General features: G+C 40.0%; 10 protein-coding genes across 10 annotated transcripts; 6 read left to right on the plus strand and 4 right to left on the minus strand.

The window, feature by feature from the left end:
• Positions 1 to 502: 502 nt before the first annotated feature.
• GCK72_001020 (uncharacterized protein) lies at positions 503 to 2,570 on the plus strand (the record flags this gene model as incomplete). The annotated part of the gene is made up of 6 exons (XM_003111198.2): positions 503 to 592; positions 643 to 834; positions 1,268 to 1,465; positions 1,547 to 1,800; positions 1,851 to 2,277; positions 2,355 to 2,570. The coding sequence occupies 6 exons, from the start codon at positions 503 to 505 to the stop codon at positions 2,568 to 2,570; spliced, it is 1,377 nt and encodes a 458-aa protein (XP_003111246.2).
• Positions 2,338 to 2,577, minus strand: GCK72_001021 (uncharacterized protein; the record flags this gene model as incomplete). The annotated part of the gene is made up of 1 exon (XM_053722804.1): positions 2,338 to 2,577. One exon carries the CDS (start codon positions 2,575 to 2,577, stop codon positions 2,338 to 2,340), a length of 240 nt encoding a protein of 79 aa, XP_053591449.1.
• Positions 2,578 to 2,769: 192 nt separating this feature from the next.
• GCK72_001022 (uncharacterized protein) lies at positions 2,770 to 3,054 on the plus strand (the record flags this gene model as incomplete). Its single annotated transcript, XM_053722805.1, has 1 exon — positions 2,770 to 3,054. One exon carries the CDS (start codon positions 2,770 to 2,772, stop codon positions 3,052 to 3,054), a length of 285 nt encoding a protein of 94 aa, XP_053591450.1.
• Positions 2,814 to 7,973, minus strand: GCK72_001023 (uncharacterized protein; the record flags this gene model as incomplete). Its single annotated transcript, XM_003111328.2, has 8 exons — positions 2,814 to 3,247; positions 3,291 to 3,617; positions 4,091 to 4,431; positions 4,634 to 4,726; positions 4,975 to 5,436; positions 5,484 to 5,695; positions 7,476 to 7,739; positions 7,839 to 7,973. The coding sequence occupies 8 exons, from the start codon at positions 7,971 to 7,973 to the stop codon at positions 2,814 to 2,816; spliced, it is 2,268 nt and encodes a 755-aa protein (XP_003111376.2).
• A 2,092-nt stretch (positions 7,974 to 10,065) lies between these two features.
• On the plus strand, positions 10,066 to 10,683 carry GCK72_001024 (uncharacterized protein; the record flags this gene model as incomplete). Its single annotated transcript, XM_053722806.1, has 2 exons — positions 10,066 to 10,303; positions 10,505 to 10,683. Coding segments are annotated over 2 exons (417 nt in total), but the record flags the coding sequence as incomplete, so codon positions are not given.
• GCK72_001025 (uncharacterized protein) lies at positions 10,285 to 12,102 on the plus strand (the record flags this gene model as incomplete). The annotated part of the gene is made up of 5 exons (XM_053722807.1): positions 10,285 to 10,303; positions 10,505 to 10,641; positions 11,319 to 11,387; positions 11,452 to 11,952; positions 11,998 to 12,102. 5 exons carry the CDS (start codon positions 10,285 to 10,287, stop codon positions 12,100 to 12,102), a joined length of 831 nt encoding a protein of 276 aa, XP_053591452.1.
• Positions 12,103 to 12,561: 459 nt separating this feature from the next.
• GCK72_001026 (uncharacterized protein) lies at positions 12,562 to 14,576 on the plus strand (the record flags this gene model as incomplete). Its single annotated transcript, XM_053722808.1, has 4 exons — positions 12,562 to 12,757; positions 13,966 to 14,061; positions 14,114 to 14,271; positions 14,487 to 14,576. The coding sequence occupies 4 exons, from the start codon at positions 12,562 to 12,564 to the stop codon at positions 14,574 to 14,576; spliced, it is 540 nt and encodes a 179-aa protein (XP_053591453.1).
• A 406-nt stretch (positions 14,577 to 14,982) lies between these two features.
• Positions 14,983 to 16,139, plus strand: GCK72_001027 (uncharacterized protein; the record flags this gene model as incomplete). Its single annotated transcript, XM_003111106.2, has 3 exons — positions 14,983 to 15,126; positions 15,170 to 15,326; positions 15,598 to 16,139. The coding sequence occupies 3 exons, from the start codon at positions 14,983 to 14,985 to the stop codon at positions 16,137 to 16,139; spliced, it is 843 nt and encodes a 280-aa protein (XP_003111154.2).
• On the minus strand, positions 14,986 to 17,687 carry GCK72_001028 (uncharacterized protein; the record flags this gene model as incomplete). The annotated part of the gene is made up of 7 exons (XM_053722809.1): positions 14,986 to 15,090; positions 15,596 to 15,906; positions 16,256 to 16,388; positions 16,493 to 16,636; positions 16,978 to 17,184; positions 17,233 to 17,495; positions 17,684 to 17,687. The coding sequence occupies 7 exons, from the start codon at positions 17,685 to 17,687 to the stop codon at positions 14,986 to 14,988; spliced, it is 1,167 nt and encodes a 388-aa protein (XP_053591454.1).
• A 277-nt stretch (positions 17,688 to 17,964) lies between these two features.
• GCK72_001029 (uncharacterized protein) lies at positions 17,965 to 18,545 on the minus strand (the record flags this gene model as incomplete). The annotated part of the gene is made up of 3 exons (XM_003111157.1): positions 17,965 to 18,052; positions 18,198 to 18,295; positions 18,465 to 18,545. 3 exons carry the CDS (start codon positions 18,543 to 18,545, stop codon positions 17,965 to 17,967), a joined length of 267 nt encoding a protein of 88 aa, XP_003111205.1.
• Between the last annotated feature and the right edge of the window lie 994 nt (positions 18,546 to 19,539).

The raw sequence follows: 19,539 nt of genomic DNA on the forward strand, positions 1-19,539 counted from the left end.
GTTTTTTCTTGTTTATGATATAACTCAGTTCTCATCAAGAAAAAACACAACAAAAAAGGAAGTTTCATACAGGAAGCATGTTTATTTTGAAAAAATATGAAATTGTTTATGTGCAACACGAGAAAAAAGAACATATGCGTCAGTTCTAATCTCCCTGGCGTCTCTTCTACGCTCTCTTCTCTCTCTTCTTTATGTTTTTCACCGTGGGTTGTTCACTGTGTAGACAAACCCGCTATCCTTCTATTGATTCCCTCTTTCGTAATATACATTATATGCTTTAAACTAGAAGGAATTAACCAATTACGCTGAAATTGGTCTAGTTGTACCTTAAAAATCGATAGAAATTTTGTAAAAACAGAAAATTTCCGTTCTATTGCAATCTTTGTTGATACTACGTGTTACAACTGTCCAATTTTCCATCACTATCATTTCAATGAATCGCTTCTATCCTCTAATATCACCAAGTTGATATTTTTTGCAGAAAGTCAAAAAAACGTTCCCGATGTCGACTTACGAAGATCTTCTCGCCAAAGTCACGGCACCAACTCTCACATCAGAAAACTGGGAAGGTATTCTCGGATTCTGTGATCTGGTGAGTTTTCTTTTTTCTTTTTCTTTTGAAGTTTCAAAATATATTTCCAGATTAACAACGATTATGAAGGCCAGAAAACCGGAATAAAAGCTCTTCGCAAGCGATTGAATAATCGTGATCCACATGTCGTTCTTCTCGCAATTTCAGTACTTGATTCATGCTGGGCCAATTGTGAGGAGAGATTCAGAAAAGAAGTCTCATCGGCTCAATTTATTAATGAGCTCAAAGCTCTCTGCACTTCTGTAAGCTTTTTAAAATTAAGTTGGGAGATAATTTGAGAATGCGCTAAAGGAAGAAAGAAAACCTTGCTGAGCAACCTCCTCCTCATCACTCTTCTCTTTATAATGTTATTTTTTGAAATATGTGACGTGTTTATTCACATTTTTTTCGAAAATAACTTTCGAAAAAAATTTTCAAATTTTTTTTTCCACGTTCGAAAAAAAAATTTCGACCTAGGATTTCCCAAAAAAAAATTTCGACCTACGGATCTCTGTAACTACAGACTAAAAAACATGTATGCCTTGCTCAAAAAGTCTGAGAAATCATTCAAAAGCAGTTAGAAACAGATTTATTCAATTTTTCCAGTTAAAAATTCTAAAATGATCAGTTCTCTCTGAAACGATAATCAAAAATAATATTTTTTTATTCTTTAAAAACGTATCAAACATTTTTCAGAGTCAACGCCAAGTGGCTGAAAAGATGCGATTGACTCTTCTGAAATGGGTTCAAACCGAATGTAAAAATGAGCCGTCACTCTCATTGATCGTATCTCTTTACAAAAACCTCGAAGCTGATGGTTACTCATTTGTTGTCGACGATCCAAAGGCAAAGACCAAAGTTATCCATGCGAAATACGCTAATGATCCAAACTACGTAAGTCTAGACAAAAAATTTTGATCTATCTTTGATCTACTTCTTCATCTTAACATATTCTAATTCCCTTAGCGATTTAAGGTCGGTTCTGCCGCGGAGGAAGAAGCTATCGCGAAAGCCATTGCTGCTTCATTAGCTGACGCCGAGAAACAAGAGAAAGCGAAGAAATCGACGTCTTCCTCAATGTATCCATCTACAAAAGCAACTAGTCCACCAACTCAATCGAATTCCAATGCTCCAGAAAAGAAAGTTCGAGCTCTGTATGATTTTGAGGCTGCTGAAAACAATGAGCTCTCGTTTGTGGCTGGAGATGTTATTGTTGTGACCGATGAGAGGTTAGTCCCATTGTAGCTCAGTTTGATCTGAAAATCTTGTTCGATTTCAGCAATCCCCACTGGTGGACCGGACGTATTGGCACCCAGCAAGGTCTGTTCCCTTCCAGTTTCGTTACAAATCAGCTCGATGATTCGAAAGCTAAAGAGGCTGAAACTGCTCAAAAAGCACCCGAAGTGGTTGCATCTATCAATGAGGCAGTTCTTGTCCGCTGTCTTCAAGTACTCCATGAATGTGATCCAACCGGAGAACGACCGGATCCACAGGATTTAGCTCAATTGGAAGCTGCTTCTTATGCTCAAGGAAGTTTAATAGATGCTCATTTGGCAAGTATCGATCGACAGAGTAACTCTTTGGCTCAAATTGATATTGCAATTCGGGATGTTTTGGCGTTGTATGACGATGCTGTCCAGAAGAGTGGAGGATACCAACCGAATATGTATCAACAGCCAATGCAACAGTATAATTATCAACAACCGGTTAGTTTCATGTTTGGTGTCTAATGATTTGACAGCTGGATTTATGAAGATATCTACAAATTAACACTGGTTTTCAGCAAGCTCCCTACTATCAACAAGCCGCTCCTCCTGCTCAACAAGTCCAGCAACAACATCCATATCCTCAACACTATACTCCAACTCCTCAACAACAGCAACAACAGTATGCTTACCCTCCAAACGTGTCAACGGCCCCAGCTCCAGTTCCACAACAAGCTCAGCAACCCCAACAGCAACAACAATGGGCGCCGGCTCCTCCAACCCAACAATACTAAACAACATTTTGTGTATAACTCCTGTATGTACCCTTTGTCACCACTATTTGTCTCCTCTCGGTACACTGTGATCCATTTCATTCTATTCGCATCTAACTTATTTTCTACAATGCCTCCTCCCCCTTTTCTGTATAGGGCTCTTTCATTTTCTGCCATAACAAAGTAAGAGAAGAATGATTTATTATTAAGCTCAAATACAATGGCACGAAATTATACACCGGAAAAGGTGGAAAAAATGAAAAATTACAAAAGATCAGGATCGAAAGCTGGCATGGAAATGGATGCGTTGGCGGCACGAATGGATCTTTTACCCCATCCTCCACCTCCCCATCCACCTCCTCCTCCACCCCATCCTCCGCCTCCATTACCCCATCTGGATCCACCCCATGGATCACCTCCTCCCCATCCACCTCCTCCATTTCCACCCCATCCACTGTCACCACCTCCAAAGTCATCACGACCCCATCCTCCACGTGGTGGTTGACGAGACGGATTGTTCTGACGGACTTGAGCAACTGGAGCAACAGAGCCAGCTTGTGTTCCACACATTCTACGGAGTTCTGATTGAGTATAGCAACTGTTACAACTCGATCGACAGTTCTCAGCCATCCAAGGATTCTTCTGACACTCTCCGACACGAGCCCAGCCGGCACAGGAGCGGTGATAGTCGACGCAGGCTGGAATTCTTTTTTCGTATTGATTACAAAAAATTGGACTCACATCCATAATTATAGTCCTCTGGGAAGCAATGACCACAAGAAACGCGACAATTACATGCCATATATCTCGCATTCTTTCTGCATTCACCCATCAATCCCCACACTGCACAACACACGTTCTCATTGAAACATCCATCAGAATTGTCACATTGTTGAGCTGGGGATACGGTAGTTGTGGTTACTGTACCACCACTGCCACACTCTTGAGCACGAGAGCGACCGCATTTACTGCAAGACTTTCTGCAATTTTCAGTCATCCAGAGAGCGTTTTTCGTGCATTCTCCTGAGCGAGACCAGCTGGCACATTGGGTGTGACGGTCGGTGCAATCTGGAAGGAATTCGACTTTGAACGTTCATAAATCTGTCAGTTTTGATTGCATCGAAAAATGATCAACTGCGGACATGTAGAAAATGTAACACTCTTTATTTTGTTAGTTGACAACTTTTGTCTAGCTCTAAAAAAATCTGCCTCCACTTAGATTGTATCAAAAAGTGATTAACTGATACAATTAAGATAATCTCATGGTTTACATTTTGCTAGTTGTTAAGTTTTGAGTTTCTTTTTGATCTTTTGAGATAACCCACAACGTGGTAAGAGCTTCTCTCTCCGTTTCTACTTCGAACGCTCATATCTCTGTGATTTCTAGTTGTATCAAAAAGTGGTCAATAGATAAAATTTACAAAAAGTTATGTTCTATATTTTATCAGTTGATCATGTTTGTTTAGCTTTTGAAGTTTCTGAGATAAACGCGTTACTAATAACCAACTGTTCCAATTCGTGGTCCGCCGTGAGCGACTTACCATCAGCCAATCGGTATTTCGGCTTACAAACTCCACAACTAGCCTTGCACCATTCATTCATATAGGCCGTATTTCTAGAACATTCTCCCGACGCCGCCCACGAAGCACAACACTGATTTTCATTGAAACAAGACTCTTGAGATTGAACTGGATTTTGATTGGCTGGTGGAGGAGTTGTTGGTGGTGGAGTTGGTGGAGGAGCAGTTGAAGAGATCACACATACTCCGTTACGACAGACACCGGAGAAGCAGGGGTTCACACGGAAGTTACCGCATTGGGAGCCAGGACGGATACGGGAGACACAACGGGCGACTCCGGTGGATGTGTCGCAGAAGAGGAATCTGGAAATTGATGTTTTCAGGATTCAGAAGTTTCTTAGAGAGAGCGCCCAGACGACGAGACACTGTAGCCGTCTGCGCTCTAACTTCTTCGCGTTGTCACTGAGCTCACAGGCGAGCTAGAAAAGTCACATGTGCAGCTCTTTCAAATGAACTCAGGTTTTAAGTGTTCAATTTCAAATGACTACAGTAACCCATAACTCACTTGGATCCACAATCTCCGCCAGCCTGACAAGTTGGTCTTGGTGCATAACTGTAGAGGTTATCAGTGAATTTATTGGATAGGCCATCGATGTTTCTGAAAATTTTATTGCATAAATTCTGACAGTCAGTGTGATTAGGCTCCGCCCACAAATGCAATTTCGCCTGGTTTTCTATAGAGATCAGTTTTTGTATGAGTGAGATAGGAAATATAAAATTAGAATAAGTTCTAATCAGAACAGTCATGACACGGTTTTAAAAACAGCGCCCCACCACAAAAACTACTGAAACTCTATATTTCGTAGTCTATTCCTTATAAAAGTAAATTTTTTGAAGCCAACTGACCTCATCGGACTGAACGGTTGCATTGGTGAAGCTCCGAAATGTTGTGGAGAAGCACACAACTGATTATCCGGTGGGAATGCAATCTCTCTATCAGCTCTCGACTGTCTCGCAAGTCTCCACATTTCCCAAACGAAATCAACGAAGGCGTGATGAAGGAAGAAGGAGGGATCGTTGGATGACGTGGCAGTATCAAACATATCTCCTCCGACAAAGATATGAACATTTCCATGAGTGTATTCAAGACAATTGAAGTCAGTTCGATATGGACATCCTTGTTGAGGAGCAGTGAATGAAAGCACTTGATCTATCTGGGTTTGTCTCATTACAAAATCAATATCTGCTTGAGAAAGAGGCGCTCCTTGTGCTCCGACTGCTCTCTGGATTTGAGGTCTTCCAGCGAGTGTTCTCCAATTAGTGAAGGGTCCGTTGTTGACGAGACCAGTACCTCCGACGAGATATTCACTGGAAAAAATCGGTGTAGATGGAAATACAGACACACAGATAGATACCTGAACATAATCGTATCAGCTGGGCGTGGAAGACCACTATCCAGAGTGGAATCCCAATATGGAAGATTGACAGTTGGGTCGACTTGACGGAGAGCAAACTCGACACGTTTTACGAATTCACGATGCCATGGAAGGAAAGCGGGACCTGAGTGAGCACCTCCGGCGGCTGACATTTGGGAATGGATTCGACCGATTCTCTCGTATTCTCCATTCTGGAAATCGGTAAGTTACGGCTAACTAGGGAAGGTCATGGACTCAGCTTGGAGTTATTTATATATCATTGGAAAGCTGAGAAAACGATGATTCCAAATATATATAAGACGGTCGAAATTTCAAAATTTCTTGCTCACGAACTTATTTTCTTGAAAATTGAGAAATTTTGTACTAGTACATATTTATTTTTTAGTTTTAGACTTCGTTCAAAAATGTGTGAAAAATCATGATGTAGAACAAATTTGCTTCACTTCGATCTGTTCACGTCATTTTCTGTTCTTTTTTCAAAGTTTATTCAAAAGTACAGAATCGGTATCAATACCGATTCTGTGAAATTCCTCCAGATTCGGTATGCATACCGATTCTGTACTCTGCATAAAAGGTCACGTGAAAAAAAGGATTTATCCAAGTTTATTCAAAAGTACAGAATCGGTATCGATACCGATTCTGTACTTCTGTACCAAACAACAATTCTGTATAAAAGGTCACGTGAAATATTGAAAATCCTCGGTTTCGTATTGTCAAATTTTATTTATGATATTTTCGTTTACGTGGATTCAAATCTGATGTTCATCGAGTTGATAAACTGACAAAAATGACAATTTTCGATGGATAATCACCTAGATTTTGTTATTCGATTTTGAACAACTTCACATTTTCTTACTATAAAAGGAAACACTTTAAAACCTTTTTTGCAATGTTCATTAACACAAACTTTTTTGTGTTGTTGAATAAGAAAATGTGAAGTTGATCAAAATCGAATAACAAAATCTAGGTGATTACTGTTCACAAATGCACTAAAGTGTTTTTCCCGCCAAAATTTTTTTGAAAATCCTTGTCGAAACTTTATTTTTTTCACAGTATCCATCGAAAATTGTCATTTTTGTCAGTTTATCAACTCGATGAACATCAGATTTGAATCCACGTAAACGAAAATATCATAAATAAAATTTGACAATACGAAACCGAGGATTTTCAATATTTCACGTGACCTTTTATACAGAATTGTTGTTTGGTACAGAAGTACAGAATCGGTATCGATACCGATTCTGTACTTTTGAATAAACTTGGATAAATCCTTTTTTTCACGTGACCTTTTATGCAGAGTACAGAATCGGTATGCATACCGAATCTGGAGGAATTTCACAGAATCGGTATTGATACCGATTCTGTACTTGTACTTTTGAACAAACTTTGAAAAAAGAACAGAAAATGACGTGAACAGATCAAAGTTGGAAAACTCTGTGCTTCACGTGCAACTTTTTCTAGCAATTGCCAGTTTATTGCATAATTGTTCAAATTCACGGAAATATTGTACTTTCAGTACAGATTATTTATAGAAATCTATTTTTTAATTCGCTAGCAAAAAATTTTAAAATTTCAACCGTCTTATATATTCAGTTTTTTCCCTCGACATTCGAGAAAAACAAGGTCAAAGTTCTGACAAATGAGAAATCATTACCTTTCTGACATGCGAAAATTGTTTTTTTAAAAAGAGCTTAAAATTTTCGAGTATCAGAAAGGTGATAATTTGACATTTTTGAGAACTTTGACCCCTTTCTTCTCGACTAGTAGACCTCGAGGGTAAAAATTGAATATATATTTGGAATCTGCTCTCTCTCTCTCGGCTTCCCAATGATATAGGTAAAGTCCTGTAACTTCAAACTGACTCCATGACCTTCCCAAGTAAGTTTATAAAATTCAATTGATTTGTGACATACTCGAATTCCCTAACTGTTCACTTTCCCATTCCAACCATTCCAACATTCAAAAACCAACATTTTTAAGTGCTCTAAAAGCAGCATGAAGTCTGTTCCTCTCATCATCCGTTAGCATTCTATACTCTTTTCTAACAGATTTCTGAAGTGGTTGTCCATTTGGAAGTGTACATCCTCCATTTCCAGTTGCAGTTCCTCTGAGATAAGAGCACAGACACGGCAGATCCATGCACTGATAGATATTCGATGCAATCGGAGCGAACTCTGCAGCCATTCCCTTTGCGAGTCCTGGTGGTAGTGCTATCTTCTTCTTTTTCGATGCCTCCTGTAATCAAAGAGATCTTTGACCTTCTAATTCTATCAGTTCTGTCCAAAATGCCCTTGACCGATGCCACTCTTATCACACAAAAAAAGAAGAACCAACCCTTGCGCCATCATCCCATTTATGAATTTGTCGACAGAGAATCTTTGCAGTTTCCGTCGGAGCACTTGCACATGGGTCCTGTGCATTTAGGAATAATGGGAATAGAAGGAGGAGGATACTGTAGAGATATTTCATGGTTGTTTGAGGCCGGGTGACCTGAAAAAAGATAGATCAGAAGATTAATTCGGTTTGGGGGACACATTCGGGTAAAAACAGAACAAAATTGTTTACTTGGATATATTCTTTGACATGGAATGGGTACAACAAGAAGACGTGCAAAACAATAAAGAGGTTGGAACACTGTGAAGTTTAGGAGGTGGGTACGGTGTTATCCAAAAATGAAAAACTTTCGTGGTTTGTGTCAAGCAAACCTTGATTTTTGTTTTTGTAGTTGAAAAGATAATGATAGAATTTCATGGTTATGAGACATGCGCCTCTAGAAACAGCAAGCTTTTTTTGAATTCTACTTTCTTTGACAGTGCATTTCTCGAAAACCAGATGAGCAATCAAAAAGTTGTCAACTACGAAAATGAAGATCCAGATGTTTACTACAACATATTATCGTATTTATCGTATTTTTAGAAATTGATGAGAGACGGAGAGAAACTAGAGTGTATGATCTCTCTGCGTCCTCTCCGTTTCTATTTTTTAAGAGATTGAGTTCAAATGTGTTTATCTGGAGAACAAGAAGAGATATCACAAACTATGAAAATGAAGAACGAGGGTGTTTCTATAATTGATGGGAGAAAATCGCTTCTGTAAGAGCTCGAGGGGCGGAGAGAGCTTGGCTTCCCTAGTTTTCAAAATTTTTATCACAAAACCGTCCGAAGAAATAAAAAACTGTCAAAAGCAAAAATGGAGATGTCGATTTGTTCTATAACATATCAAAATTTTGCGAAAATCTGAAAAATCGCGAAATCGTGGCACAGTCAAAATAGTATGAAAAAGTCTCCAAATTGAAAAACCAAATCAAACCCGTAAAATAACAGAACAAAAAACCACTGTCTCTCTTCTAATTCGGCTAGTTCGATTCGATGAAAACTGATAAAGAGTAATGAAGAAGAAGAAGACAGGACGTCTTCTTCTTCTTCTAATTTCTCTCGGTCAAACATTTTTTGTAACAGTTTTGTCTCTTTACTCCCTCCTCCCCTACTTCTTTCTTTTGGTTATTTTTCTGTGAAATTCGCTGATCTCTTTCCTTCTTTTTCTTCTTTTTTCTTGATAATGGACACACGTTGATGATGTCATTAAAATGACTAAATTGACAATGAATTAGACGAGGAAGTCAATTGGACGGAGGGAAGGTTGACAATGAGTGTTCACCTATATGAGATTCTGAAAACAAACAGTCTGAAAGTTTGAAATCATACAGAGAGTCATTGAAAAGGATTAGTCATCCGTACGGAAACCGATGAAAGTTTGGACTTGAAGAACTGGCGCGCCTGCAGCGCATTGGTATTTCAGATTCGTAAATAGGGGTTCGTCTTCATTGAATCTTATAATTCTGAAACAGACTCATCGAGATCTTCCAATTGAGTATAATCACGGTAAGGTTTGGTGTATGTTGGGTTTCACCACGAAATTACGGTGTGCGCCTTTAAACTTTGCTACTGCAATTTCGTGGCGAGATCTATCAATCCTGTAATACTGGAAGAGATACTCACTCTGAAAAATGACACAAGCCAGAAAACTCGGAAACGATAAATTTCTAGATGGTGCCTTTTTAACTAAAAAATTAATTATATCAGAGAAAGAATAAATGTTATAGTAACGGTTTCAAGCCGATTTTCCCAAATTCCTGCAAAATGAGAAAGTTGCCCTCACATGGTGCATCGACACTTCAAACGTGCATAACTCACTGTAAATCGATTTACAGAGTTCAAATTTTGCCAGATGTCCACGAAAACTAAAGTTAGGTCTTGCCACGAAACTACGGTATGAACTCTATGCCTCATATACTGTAGTTTTCGTGATGAGACTCAATTTTCCCCACAGCAGGTCAAACTCGATTTTATCAATCAGGTTTCTCGCCTGAATTCAATATTTCCACTTTCCAATAAAACCCAAGATTCAAATTCTCGGGAAAAACCCCATTTATTCTTCCAATTGATTCTGAGTCACCGTCCATTTCCTGTCCACTCTTTTGCCATCTTCATGATCTTTCGTTTCGTTTCGTTTCCAATACGAATATTTTGATCGTTTTAAAAAATCAACGTCGCGGAACACACACACATTTTCTTGTTGTTGTTCACTGATTTCTCTCTCTCTCTTTCCCACACCTTTTCTCTCCTTTTTTCAAGAGTTTTCTTTCTGTGTAATCTTTGGATTAAATTCTGTCCATTCCACCTGCCCTCTCAATATCTTTTGGGCGTGTTTGCGTGGAAAACGGAACGAGTCAAAAACAGCCGAAAAAGTCAGTTTTCCCCTTATCCGTCTATCGGGAAACATGCCCGTCTCTCGTGCTGGTGAGTTTCATTTTTTTCAGTTTTTCAATTTATTTAAAACCGTTTTAAAAATTACAAAAATTGCTTTTGGAAATTCGAACCCATGCAAATACACGTGGTTGAAAACTCCACCGGGTCTGAGAATTCAACCACATTGAGAAAATTTTTAAAATAAGAAAAATCTTCTTCCGATCACAACTCCGAGGTGCCCATATTTTCCAGATGCAACATGCTTGAACCGTAATACGAAACAACGTCGTCTCGAACCATTGGTCACCCTTGACTCTAGGGATTACGGTAGTTGGCGTAATGCTTCCAGCCCATCAGCTTCTCCGAGTACCTCCAACAAAAGTCCACCGGTATTTCAGGCTGAAAAGAAGAGAGTGCATTGGCGGAAATGAAGACTTTTCTCTGTATATATTCTGTAAATATTTGCTTCGAAATTCATTCACTTATACGAATAAACATTCACTTTTTGACCCTTTGCGTTTTGAGGGAAAAGGAGGCGCTTATGAATATTCAAATTCGTTTGTGACAAGACAAGGAGGGCGGTGAATGCGAATGAGTGACATTTCCAAATCTAGCAAAGTAGATGGAAGGATGAACTGAAGAAACAAAAATGAGCAAAAAAGTTTCGACCACGGCTGGATTCGAACCTACAATCTTCTGCTCCGTAGGCAGACGCGTTATCCATTGCGCTGCGCGGCCACGTTTCGAATCAGATTCCCAGAACAAATATGGATTCTTTCATCAAGTTACTGTTTTTTGAGAAAAGAAATACAAACATACTGAAAACGTGAAATCCTCTTGACTTTCGTAAGTTACGAGGTTTCGTACATAAAAACGTGACTCTGCCTGAATTCAGGAGGCCACGTGGGGTCATTTTATCATTTTCCATCAGAGCCCCAGTTTCAGTCTGAACTTGAAATCAGTCTTATTTTTCTTTGCGATTAAACCGCGAGAGTTATAATTCGTCGCTTCCACAACCATGGTTAGTTTTTTTCTCTCTGAAACGATAATTTTAAAACATTTTTAGAGCTTTGATGAAATTGACAAGACCTTCGGAACCAAGAACCGCGATCAAGGTTTTGAGTTGCTCAAAGCGGTAAGTTTTCAGACTTGGAACGCCTCAGGTCTGACAAATTTCTAGATTAAACTGAGATTTTTAGCGCATCGCAAAAGGAGATCGTTCGGTTGAGGTTCTCTGGAGAATGGCTCAAATGATGCATGAACGATCGGCCTGTATGCCGAAGGCTCAGAGAAAAGCTGCCATCGACGATGGACTGAAATTCGCGGAGGAGGCCGTTCAGAAAGACCCGAGTCACTTCAAATCATTGAAATGGAATGCAGTTTTGACTGGACAAGCCACGGAGTACATGGCAACCAAAGAGAAATTGGAGTGCAGTAAGAAATTCAAGGAACTTTTGGATAAGGCTCTCGCTAAGGAGCCAAAAGACACTGCACTTCTTCACTTACGTGGTCGTTACAAGTACTCGGTCGCTTCGTTGACTTGGCTTGAGAAGAAATTGGCTTCCACTTTCTACCAACAGCCACCATCTCATTCTTATGAAGAGGCGAATGAGGACTTCTTGGCTGCGTATAAAGTGAATCCGAAGTGGATGGAGAATCTATTCTACATCGGAAAATGCTACGTGGCAGTCAAGGATAAGGTCTTAAGGGAAGATGTCGTGCTCTTGAATCTCTTTTTCTTTCAGGCCAACGCCAAAAAATATCTCGGTGAGCTCATCGACATCGAACCGTATTCTGATGCCGAGCAGGAATTCCTTGACGACGCCAAAGCGATGCTCAACAAGTTGTAGATCTTTAAGGACTCTCTCTCGTCATCAATCCATATCAACGTTCGATTCCTATTAATTTTTGTATTGTGAGAAGGAATAATAAAGTTTTGAAAGAGATTTCTTTCTTTTTTCTTCCCATCTCAAATAGAATTTCATAAAAGCATTTTCTCCTCTAAGTAGCCATCAATCAAGTGTCAAGAAACCGAAAACAAGCCGAAAATTATAAAATTTCAACAAGTGATCTCCCGAGGGGGGATTCGGCTTCTCTCTTTTCTTCATCCTAAATGAAAACCAAGGCGCTATATAATGCTTTCCGAAATATCAATCATCCCTCTCGGCGCCAGCTCAGCTCCCTGCCTGCCTACCGTAGTCGCTTATGAACCGAGCCGCGCGTCCGGGTATCTCCCATGAGGGTTCTCATACGATAAGGAGCAGGGCTCCACCCAGAATACGCAACATATTCGTTCATTCGATTCGATCATGTTCTCCTCAATCGACTCGCTCCTTAAAACTGTTTCCACGTCACCTCCTTCTGTGGAAAAGTCAGAGGAACCCCTCTCACCCACAGACCTTTCGTGCTCTACTAATAATTATTCAAACAGCTGCTCTGAAGAATTAATGAAGATGGCTGCGAAAGCTGCTCATTTTTCCGCGTCCAACTGTTTTGAAACACAAAGTGAGTTACCGAAAACAAAAGAGTTTCGACCACGGCAGGATTCGAACCTGCAATCTTCTGCTCCGTAGGCAGACGCGTTATCCATTCACAGGTGAACCGCTGGGGAACACATATGGAACCGCGCGGTGGCGAATATGTGGCTAAAAAGAATGAGGGTTGGGCCCTATATGTGCCCATATGGATCCACGCGCGGTCGGCCGAAAACGTGGGGCGCATATGGAACGCATATGGATAGCATATCAGCATTAATTCTACCAACCGTATTTGGTTGATTATTCTGTATGAAACACTAAAAAGCCCTAATTCATTGTTATGATAGGTATGTAATGTTATTATGTTGTTTCACTATTCCTTTTTTCAACTTGTTCACTTTCCATTTCTCGGACTTGTACATTTTCTCCGTTCTTTCTCGAAGTTCTTCATTTTTCAAACAGATAATGGCAATACTTCATGAAAAATTGAAAATCACATACGATTTCATATAAATATTATAGGTTAGCTTGGCGGTTATAAAACAATTTTTGATGTTCAAGCTTTTCTTTGAACTCTGAAAAAAAAACCCGCCGACGAAATTCGAAGTCCGGTATTTTGACTTTACTTCGGTATGACAAATACTTACCTTCTTACCTTTAAATCAATCTGAAAAAATATAATTTCTTATCATACCGAAGTAAAGAAAAACACAAGACTCGAATTTCTCGACAAAAAGCTAAAATTTAAGTTTATTGAGAAAAGAACAACTTTTGTATTGAAAAAAATAAGTTTCCGTAAGTTTAAATAGCTTTATTTTTATTTTTGAAGTTTGCCATTATCTGTTTTGTGCAAAAAGAATGAAGAAAATAGGTGAAAACTTCGAGAAACGGAGAAAATGGGCCCGGACTTATAGAAAAAATGTCGCGTCGATTTACGGTAAACAACACGCCCACGTGTAATTCCGGAGTGTCGTTGCGGCGGCCGGCCGCCACCCTCAAATATGGACCATACATGGAACGTATATGGGAGCTATATGGGTGCACGCGCTGCCAGTACACAGAAAAGACGACCACACATATACGCCACACGCGCGGTCCACGTTTCATTTATGGACACATATAGGACGCTATTCTGGCACCTTCACACATAGGATTCCCAGCGGTTCACCTGTGTTGCGCCACGCGGCCACATTTTCAATGCCATCTCATTGCCCTCTAGATTCCATCTGTTTGCAGCCTCTCCCACCACGACAGCAGTGCACCCACTTACCACGTACACCTCATTGGTTCAACCTGTTCTGCCACTTCTTTACGACCATCTGGCACTAACATGTAGGCGTTGACAAATATTAGAAAGCAGTTTAAAGATGATTTCTAGATTCAGTGAATGCGTGGCAAGCATGGGGAAAGATGAGAAGACCGAGGACGGCATTCAGTAGTGAGCAGCTGGTACAGTTGGAGAAACAATTCTCCGATAATCGGTATTTGAGCAGACCGAGAAGATATCAATTGGCACAGCAACTTTCCCTTTCGGAGACTCAGGTACTGTAATTTAGTGGAATGTTTATTCTTGTAGTTCGGTCGGCGTAGTCTCTGCTTTATCAGTATCTTACGTTCGCAGCAGCGCTTTGCCTTTATGGCCAAGTAGTCTACGCGCTCGGTTATAGTTCAGGCTACTGGGGTTCAACTCCCAATACCTCACAAATCCTTTTTATCTCTTCTTTATTGATTTTTAACCTAATTCTATCAATTTTCAGATCAAAATCTGGTTCCAAAACCGTCGAATGAAAAACAAGCGGTGTCCATCCTCCACTCCAACTCATCCCTCTTCCTCATCCTGTCAATGATTATAATTTATTATGTTCTTTTGCGAATATCTATACTTTCACTAATAAATTTTCCCTCCGATTTTCACTTCCGTGTACGCAAGAAACCTGCCAAATGATTGCGCATTCAGAATGATATCCATTTGGGAGGAGGGATAAAAAAGGGAGAAAAAACCGAATATCTTTTCTTTTTTTGTTGCTTCTGTCTTCCACCCACAGCTTCTCTTATCACAGAAAAACACGTTACCTGTGGCGTCTCTGAATCTGAGAAAACTAGCTTTTCAAGGGTATTTATGTTCAATTTTAGATTCATTACATACTCCCCGCCCGCCTTCTCATTATACTGTCACTCACGATTTGATCTATCTCACCATTTATACCGTTTATATAGACTTCTGTCAAAACTTTTATTGTATTTTCAGTAATTATGTCAACCACAAGTTCTGTACTTCTCTTCATCACTTCCGTTTGCGGTGTCACAATTCTCTCCAGTCTTTTCATAGCTGGATCTTTGTACTTTGATGCTCAAGAGTTCCTGGAAACTTCTCTAGATGAAATTGAATCTTTCAAGGTATTTAGTTCTCCACTTCTTCAAAACGAAATCAGATTTTTAGCACTACTCTGATGTCGCATGGAAAGATATGGTCTCCTCGAACACATTCGACAGAAAGAAGAGAGAAGACGATAAACCATGTGGATGCGCCTGTGCCAACGGACCAAATAATTGCCCACCAGGAGAGGCTGGACCACCCGGAGCACCAGGACTTCCAGGTTAGACAACAGAAAAAAGCAAAAACCGTTTCGACCACGGCAGGATTCGAACCTACAATCTTCTGCTCCGTAGGCAGACGCGTTATCCATTGCGCCACGCGGCCACGATTTGATCTAGATTCTCAAGCCCTATAGAAATTTGCGCCCACCGCCTCTTGGAATTTCGCAACATGTGTATGCGAGCAGGTTATTAGTGTAATTTCTCGAGTGTTGGCAGCTCTTGAGTATCTTGGAGGCAGTAGACGAAGATTTATTTATATTTGATTTACAGGAGCCGATGGAGAAGCTGGAAACCCAGGAAAAGACGGAAACGCCGGATCTTCTTTGATCTTCGAAGACGAGAAACTTCCATGCATCAAGTGCCCAGCCGGAGAGCCAGGACCAGCTGGACCAGATGGAGCTCCAGGTGCTCCAGGACCAGATGGACAACCAGGAGCTCCAGGAGCCGCTGGAAATCCAGGAGCGGCTGGAGAAACCGGACCAGAAGGTGAACCAGGAGATGCTGGAGCAGCAGGAGAGGCCGGACCTCCAGGAGCACCAGGAAAGAATGGACAACGTGGATCAGGAGCACCTGGACCAGCTGGACCAGAAGGACCTGTTGGAGAACCAGGAAAAGATGGACAGCCAGGAGCAAACGGAGAAGTTGGAGCAGATGGAAGTGAAGGAATTCAAGGAGCTCCAGGAAAGGATGGAGAAAAAGGAAGTGATGGAGTGGCTGGAGGAGATGGAACACCAGGAGCCCCTGGACCAGATGCCGCTTATTGTTCGTGTCCAGAGAGAACTAAGCTTGTGTTCGCCAGTGAATCTCCATAGATTAAAAGAAATCATTAATTTATATTTTTATTCAACAATTGTTATTGTTTTTAATGAATATTTATATCTAAAGGAAAACTCCATTTATTGGGGTTTTAATGCAAAAAATACATGACCTGCTGATAAGATAAGCATGACAGGCATCGCTGATACCATAGTGATTGTTCCACCGTCGAAGTCATTATCCAATGCGGCAATCGAGATGTTGGAACAGATTAGAAAGAATCGGAGGAAGTGGAGAACACAGATCTGGAAAACAATTCTGATTTCTGAATATTCAGGGGCTTTACCCAATATTTCCAATGATAAGGAATCCGATATCTGAAATCTTCATCCAACTCCTCTTTGACTACATTAAACCTTCCAAATTGAATCACAAATAAGATGAGAATCACGATAATGATGATGATAATATTGGCGAAACAGAAGAGAATTGGTGTGAATTCGTTGCTGTCTAGAAAAAAACTCCATGAGACCGTTACTGTCAATCCGAGGATCTGAAACATTGAATTATGGAGTAGGGGATTAGATTTGAGAGTTTCTGCTGCTTCAAAAATAAATTATTTTTAACTATCAGGCCTAATTTAGGCGCTTTTACTCTGAAATTTCAAAAAAAATTGAAAAATTTTGTCTGAAAATAGGTACCCATTTTTGAATGCTGGCCGACCCGGATTTTGACAATTGTGGTCACAGGAATCGAACCAGAGATGTCAGATTGGTGGACAGCCATCCTAACTTTCACACCAAAAAAGCACGCTGTGAGCAATCTCAGATGTCATAAACCCGTCGAACATTACCTTCACCCTTTTCAAGTTCCTCAACTTTTTTGCAAACTCACCAATTCCACGAAAAGAAAAAACAGTGTATACATTGGTTTATCGAACAAATGTTCTCCTTTTTGAAGCATGACTTGCTTCTGTTCAGTAAGGAACGGAGTACCCTCTCCAACTTTATCAACCACATATTCATTTGGATCTTCAACTACATTTCCAGCGGCTTCGTCCTTATATGGTGTATTTTCCCATTGTGTCACATCCATTCCTTCCTGAAAAATGAAAAAAAGACAATGATTGGATTCGGATCTCAATCTCACATTTATGAGTTCTCCTGGAAGACTCTGAAGTGACGATGGCGGAGGACTGAGCCCACTTTTCTTCGGTTTTCTCGGTGAGGATTGACTTTTTTGTCTCTGTGGACTCGAATCTTTTTTCCCTGATTCTTTCGTATCCTCTGATTTTGTTCTATCCGAAGTTCTTCTTCCATCTCTACTTTTTTCATTTTTCGATCTCTTTTTACCAGTTGAGGATGATTTCGTACGTTTTTCTTCCTCTCTGTCGCTTTTTTTCTTTTCAGATGCTGCAACGATTTTATGTCCCGGAATATGGCAAAAGTTGTAATTTCTCCAAGGTTATAAGAACTTTTGTCTCAATTTGAAAATATGCACGTGAGGTGTAACTGGTTTCTCTTTTGCCTCTGGAGTGGGTACTCGGGGGTTCGATCTCTGGTGGAGCACAAGTTTTTCTGTTTTTTTAAGTCTCACTTACTCATTATTCCGAGTTGAATTAGTGAATTGTTTCTAGTAATCGAATTGAAATGATATTATTTTCTTCAAATTTCTGAATCATGTTTAGTTTTACGCTTTTCTTCGTCCACGTGGAAAATGTGGCACTCAACTTCATCCCGAGAAATAAAGGAAATCAGAATTGACACGATTCATTTGGGAACGAAAAGAAAGCAACGAGTGTAAAAAAAAATCATCATCAAATGAAAGAAAAGAGATCAAATTATGAGATAATGGAAGTAGATCACCGGATTCAGTAGATGACTAATAACATGTGATTGGATTGAAAAAACAACGATTCCTCTCAATGATTTCAACTCGTCGTTTCAGAAGATCAAGTCCACGTTTTGCTCTGAAAATGAACAATTACAGTAATCCAGAAGTTCTTTGAATCCTATCTGAATGACTATTTTATTTTCTTCCTTTTTATTTTACTGCAATTTTTTATTGCAATAAAGTCTACTGTAGTTTGCTTATCAATTTCCTTATTTTCTTACCTGCTATCTGAATTATCAATTTCATTTACGGTCTCTTGTGGTGCGAAATAACCTCTGGAAACGCTTTCCTGATTGATATCATCGTAGGAACGAAGAAACTGAAAAGCAAAAAATTAATTAAAAGTAAGTGGGCTGAGCCGGGGATCGATCCCGGGACCTCTCGCACCCTAAGCGAGAATCATACCACTAGACCACTCAGCCACGCTCGCCGAGCAGTTTTCAGGGCGGTCAAGAAAAGTTCCCTTTTCAGGGGAGAGCGTTACTCACCAGACTCCGGAGAGGAATTGCAGTGGAGAAGCTGGAGAGAAGGACGCAGAGAAGAACGAACAAGGCAAAACTTCTTGACATTTTGATATTAGGAAAACGAGGGGGTTTCTGCAAAAATAATAGGTTTAGAATGGAAAATAATGAGGAACATTATAAGGAAAAAGGAAGAAAAAGAGCAAAGATTTGAGGAAAGTAGTGGGAATATAAAATCTTCTGGTTCTGATTAGTTCTCTAGATGTACTAGTAGAGTCTTTCTGAAGATACAAATCAAATACTAATCTCTAGAATTCCCGAATTTCTAAACTCAGAAGCCACAACAAGAATGCTATATTTGGGTTTACTATTTTTGAAAGCCGACGAATAGGGTGACAAGCTCAGGTTTATGACCTACTTGAACAGCAGGATCTACAGTGATTTGGTTGGCGTAGGTGGTTACCCTTTTGGTATCCGCGCAGAAGGTAAGGGGTACGAACCTGCTATCGTTTCATTCTTTTTTCTACAACTAAACTTAGAATGAAATAGGAAAGAAACACAAATCATCAAGACCTCTTACATAAAAGAATTGATAAAAGATGTTTCATCATTTTTTGCAAACCTAACTATAAGTCGACAGAAAACTTTCTGACCAGATCTGATTCAAAAAAAGGAGTGTCCATTTGTGTTTTTTTCCATTCAGAAAATAATACTTTATAGTCCAAATTTGTAGGCGCATCGGACAAGACTCCGCCCACTTCAGAAGTAGTGGAGCTCTCTCCAGAAAGTGGGCGGGGCCTAAAAAGTATATCATTTTAGATCCCTTTCCAAATCCCCTTCCCCCCCCCCCCCCCCTACGCTTAACGGAAATTTGAACCGATTTTTTGGAATAAAGGTCGTATTGAAAGCAAAGCACACAATTAGTTTAGTTTCGGGATGAAAATGGAAAAACGTGGGGAGAAGATGAAGAATATTCTCACGTTCTCGGATGAAATTACATTTGAAAAAAGATTTTGGAATGAAGAAAGAAGAGGATCCAAGAAGAAGAAGAAGCCATTAGTGAAAAAGAAGAACGAGAAGGGAATAAAAATAAAACGATTCA

This window comes from Caenorhabditis remanei, chromosome I, assembly GCF_010183535.1.
Source record: "Caenorhabditis remanei strain PX506 chromosome I, whole genome shotgun sequence".
Classification (NCBI taxonomy): domain Eukaryota; kingdom Metazoa; phylum Nematoda; class Chromadorea; order Rhabditida; family Rhabditidae; genus Caenorhabditis; species Caenorhabditis remanei.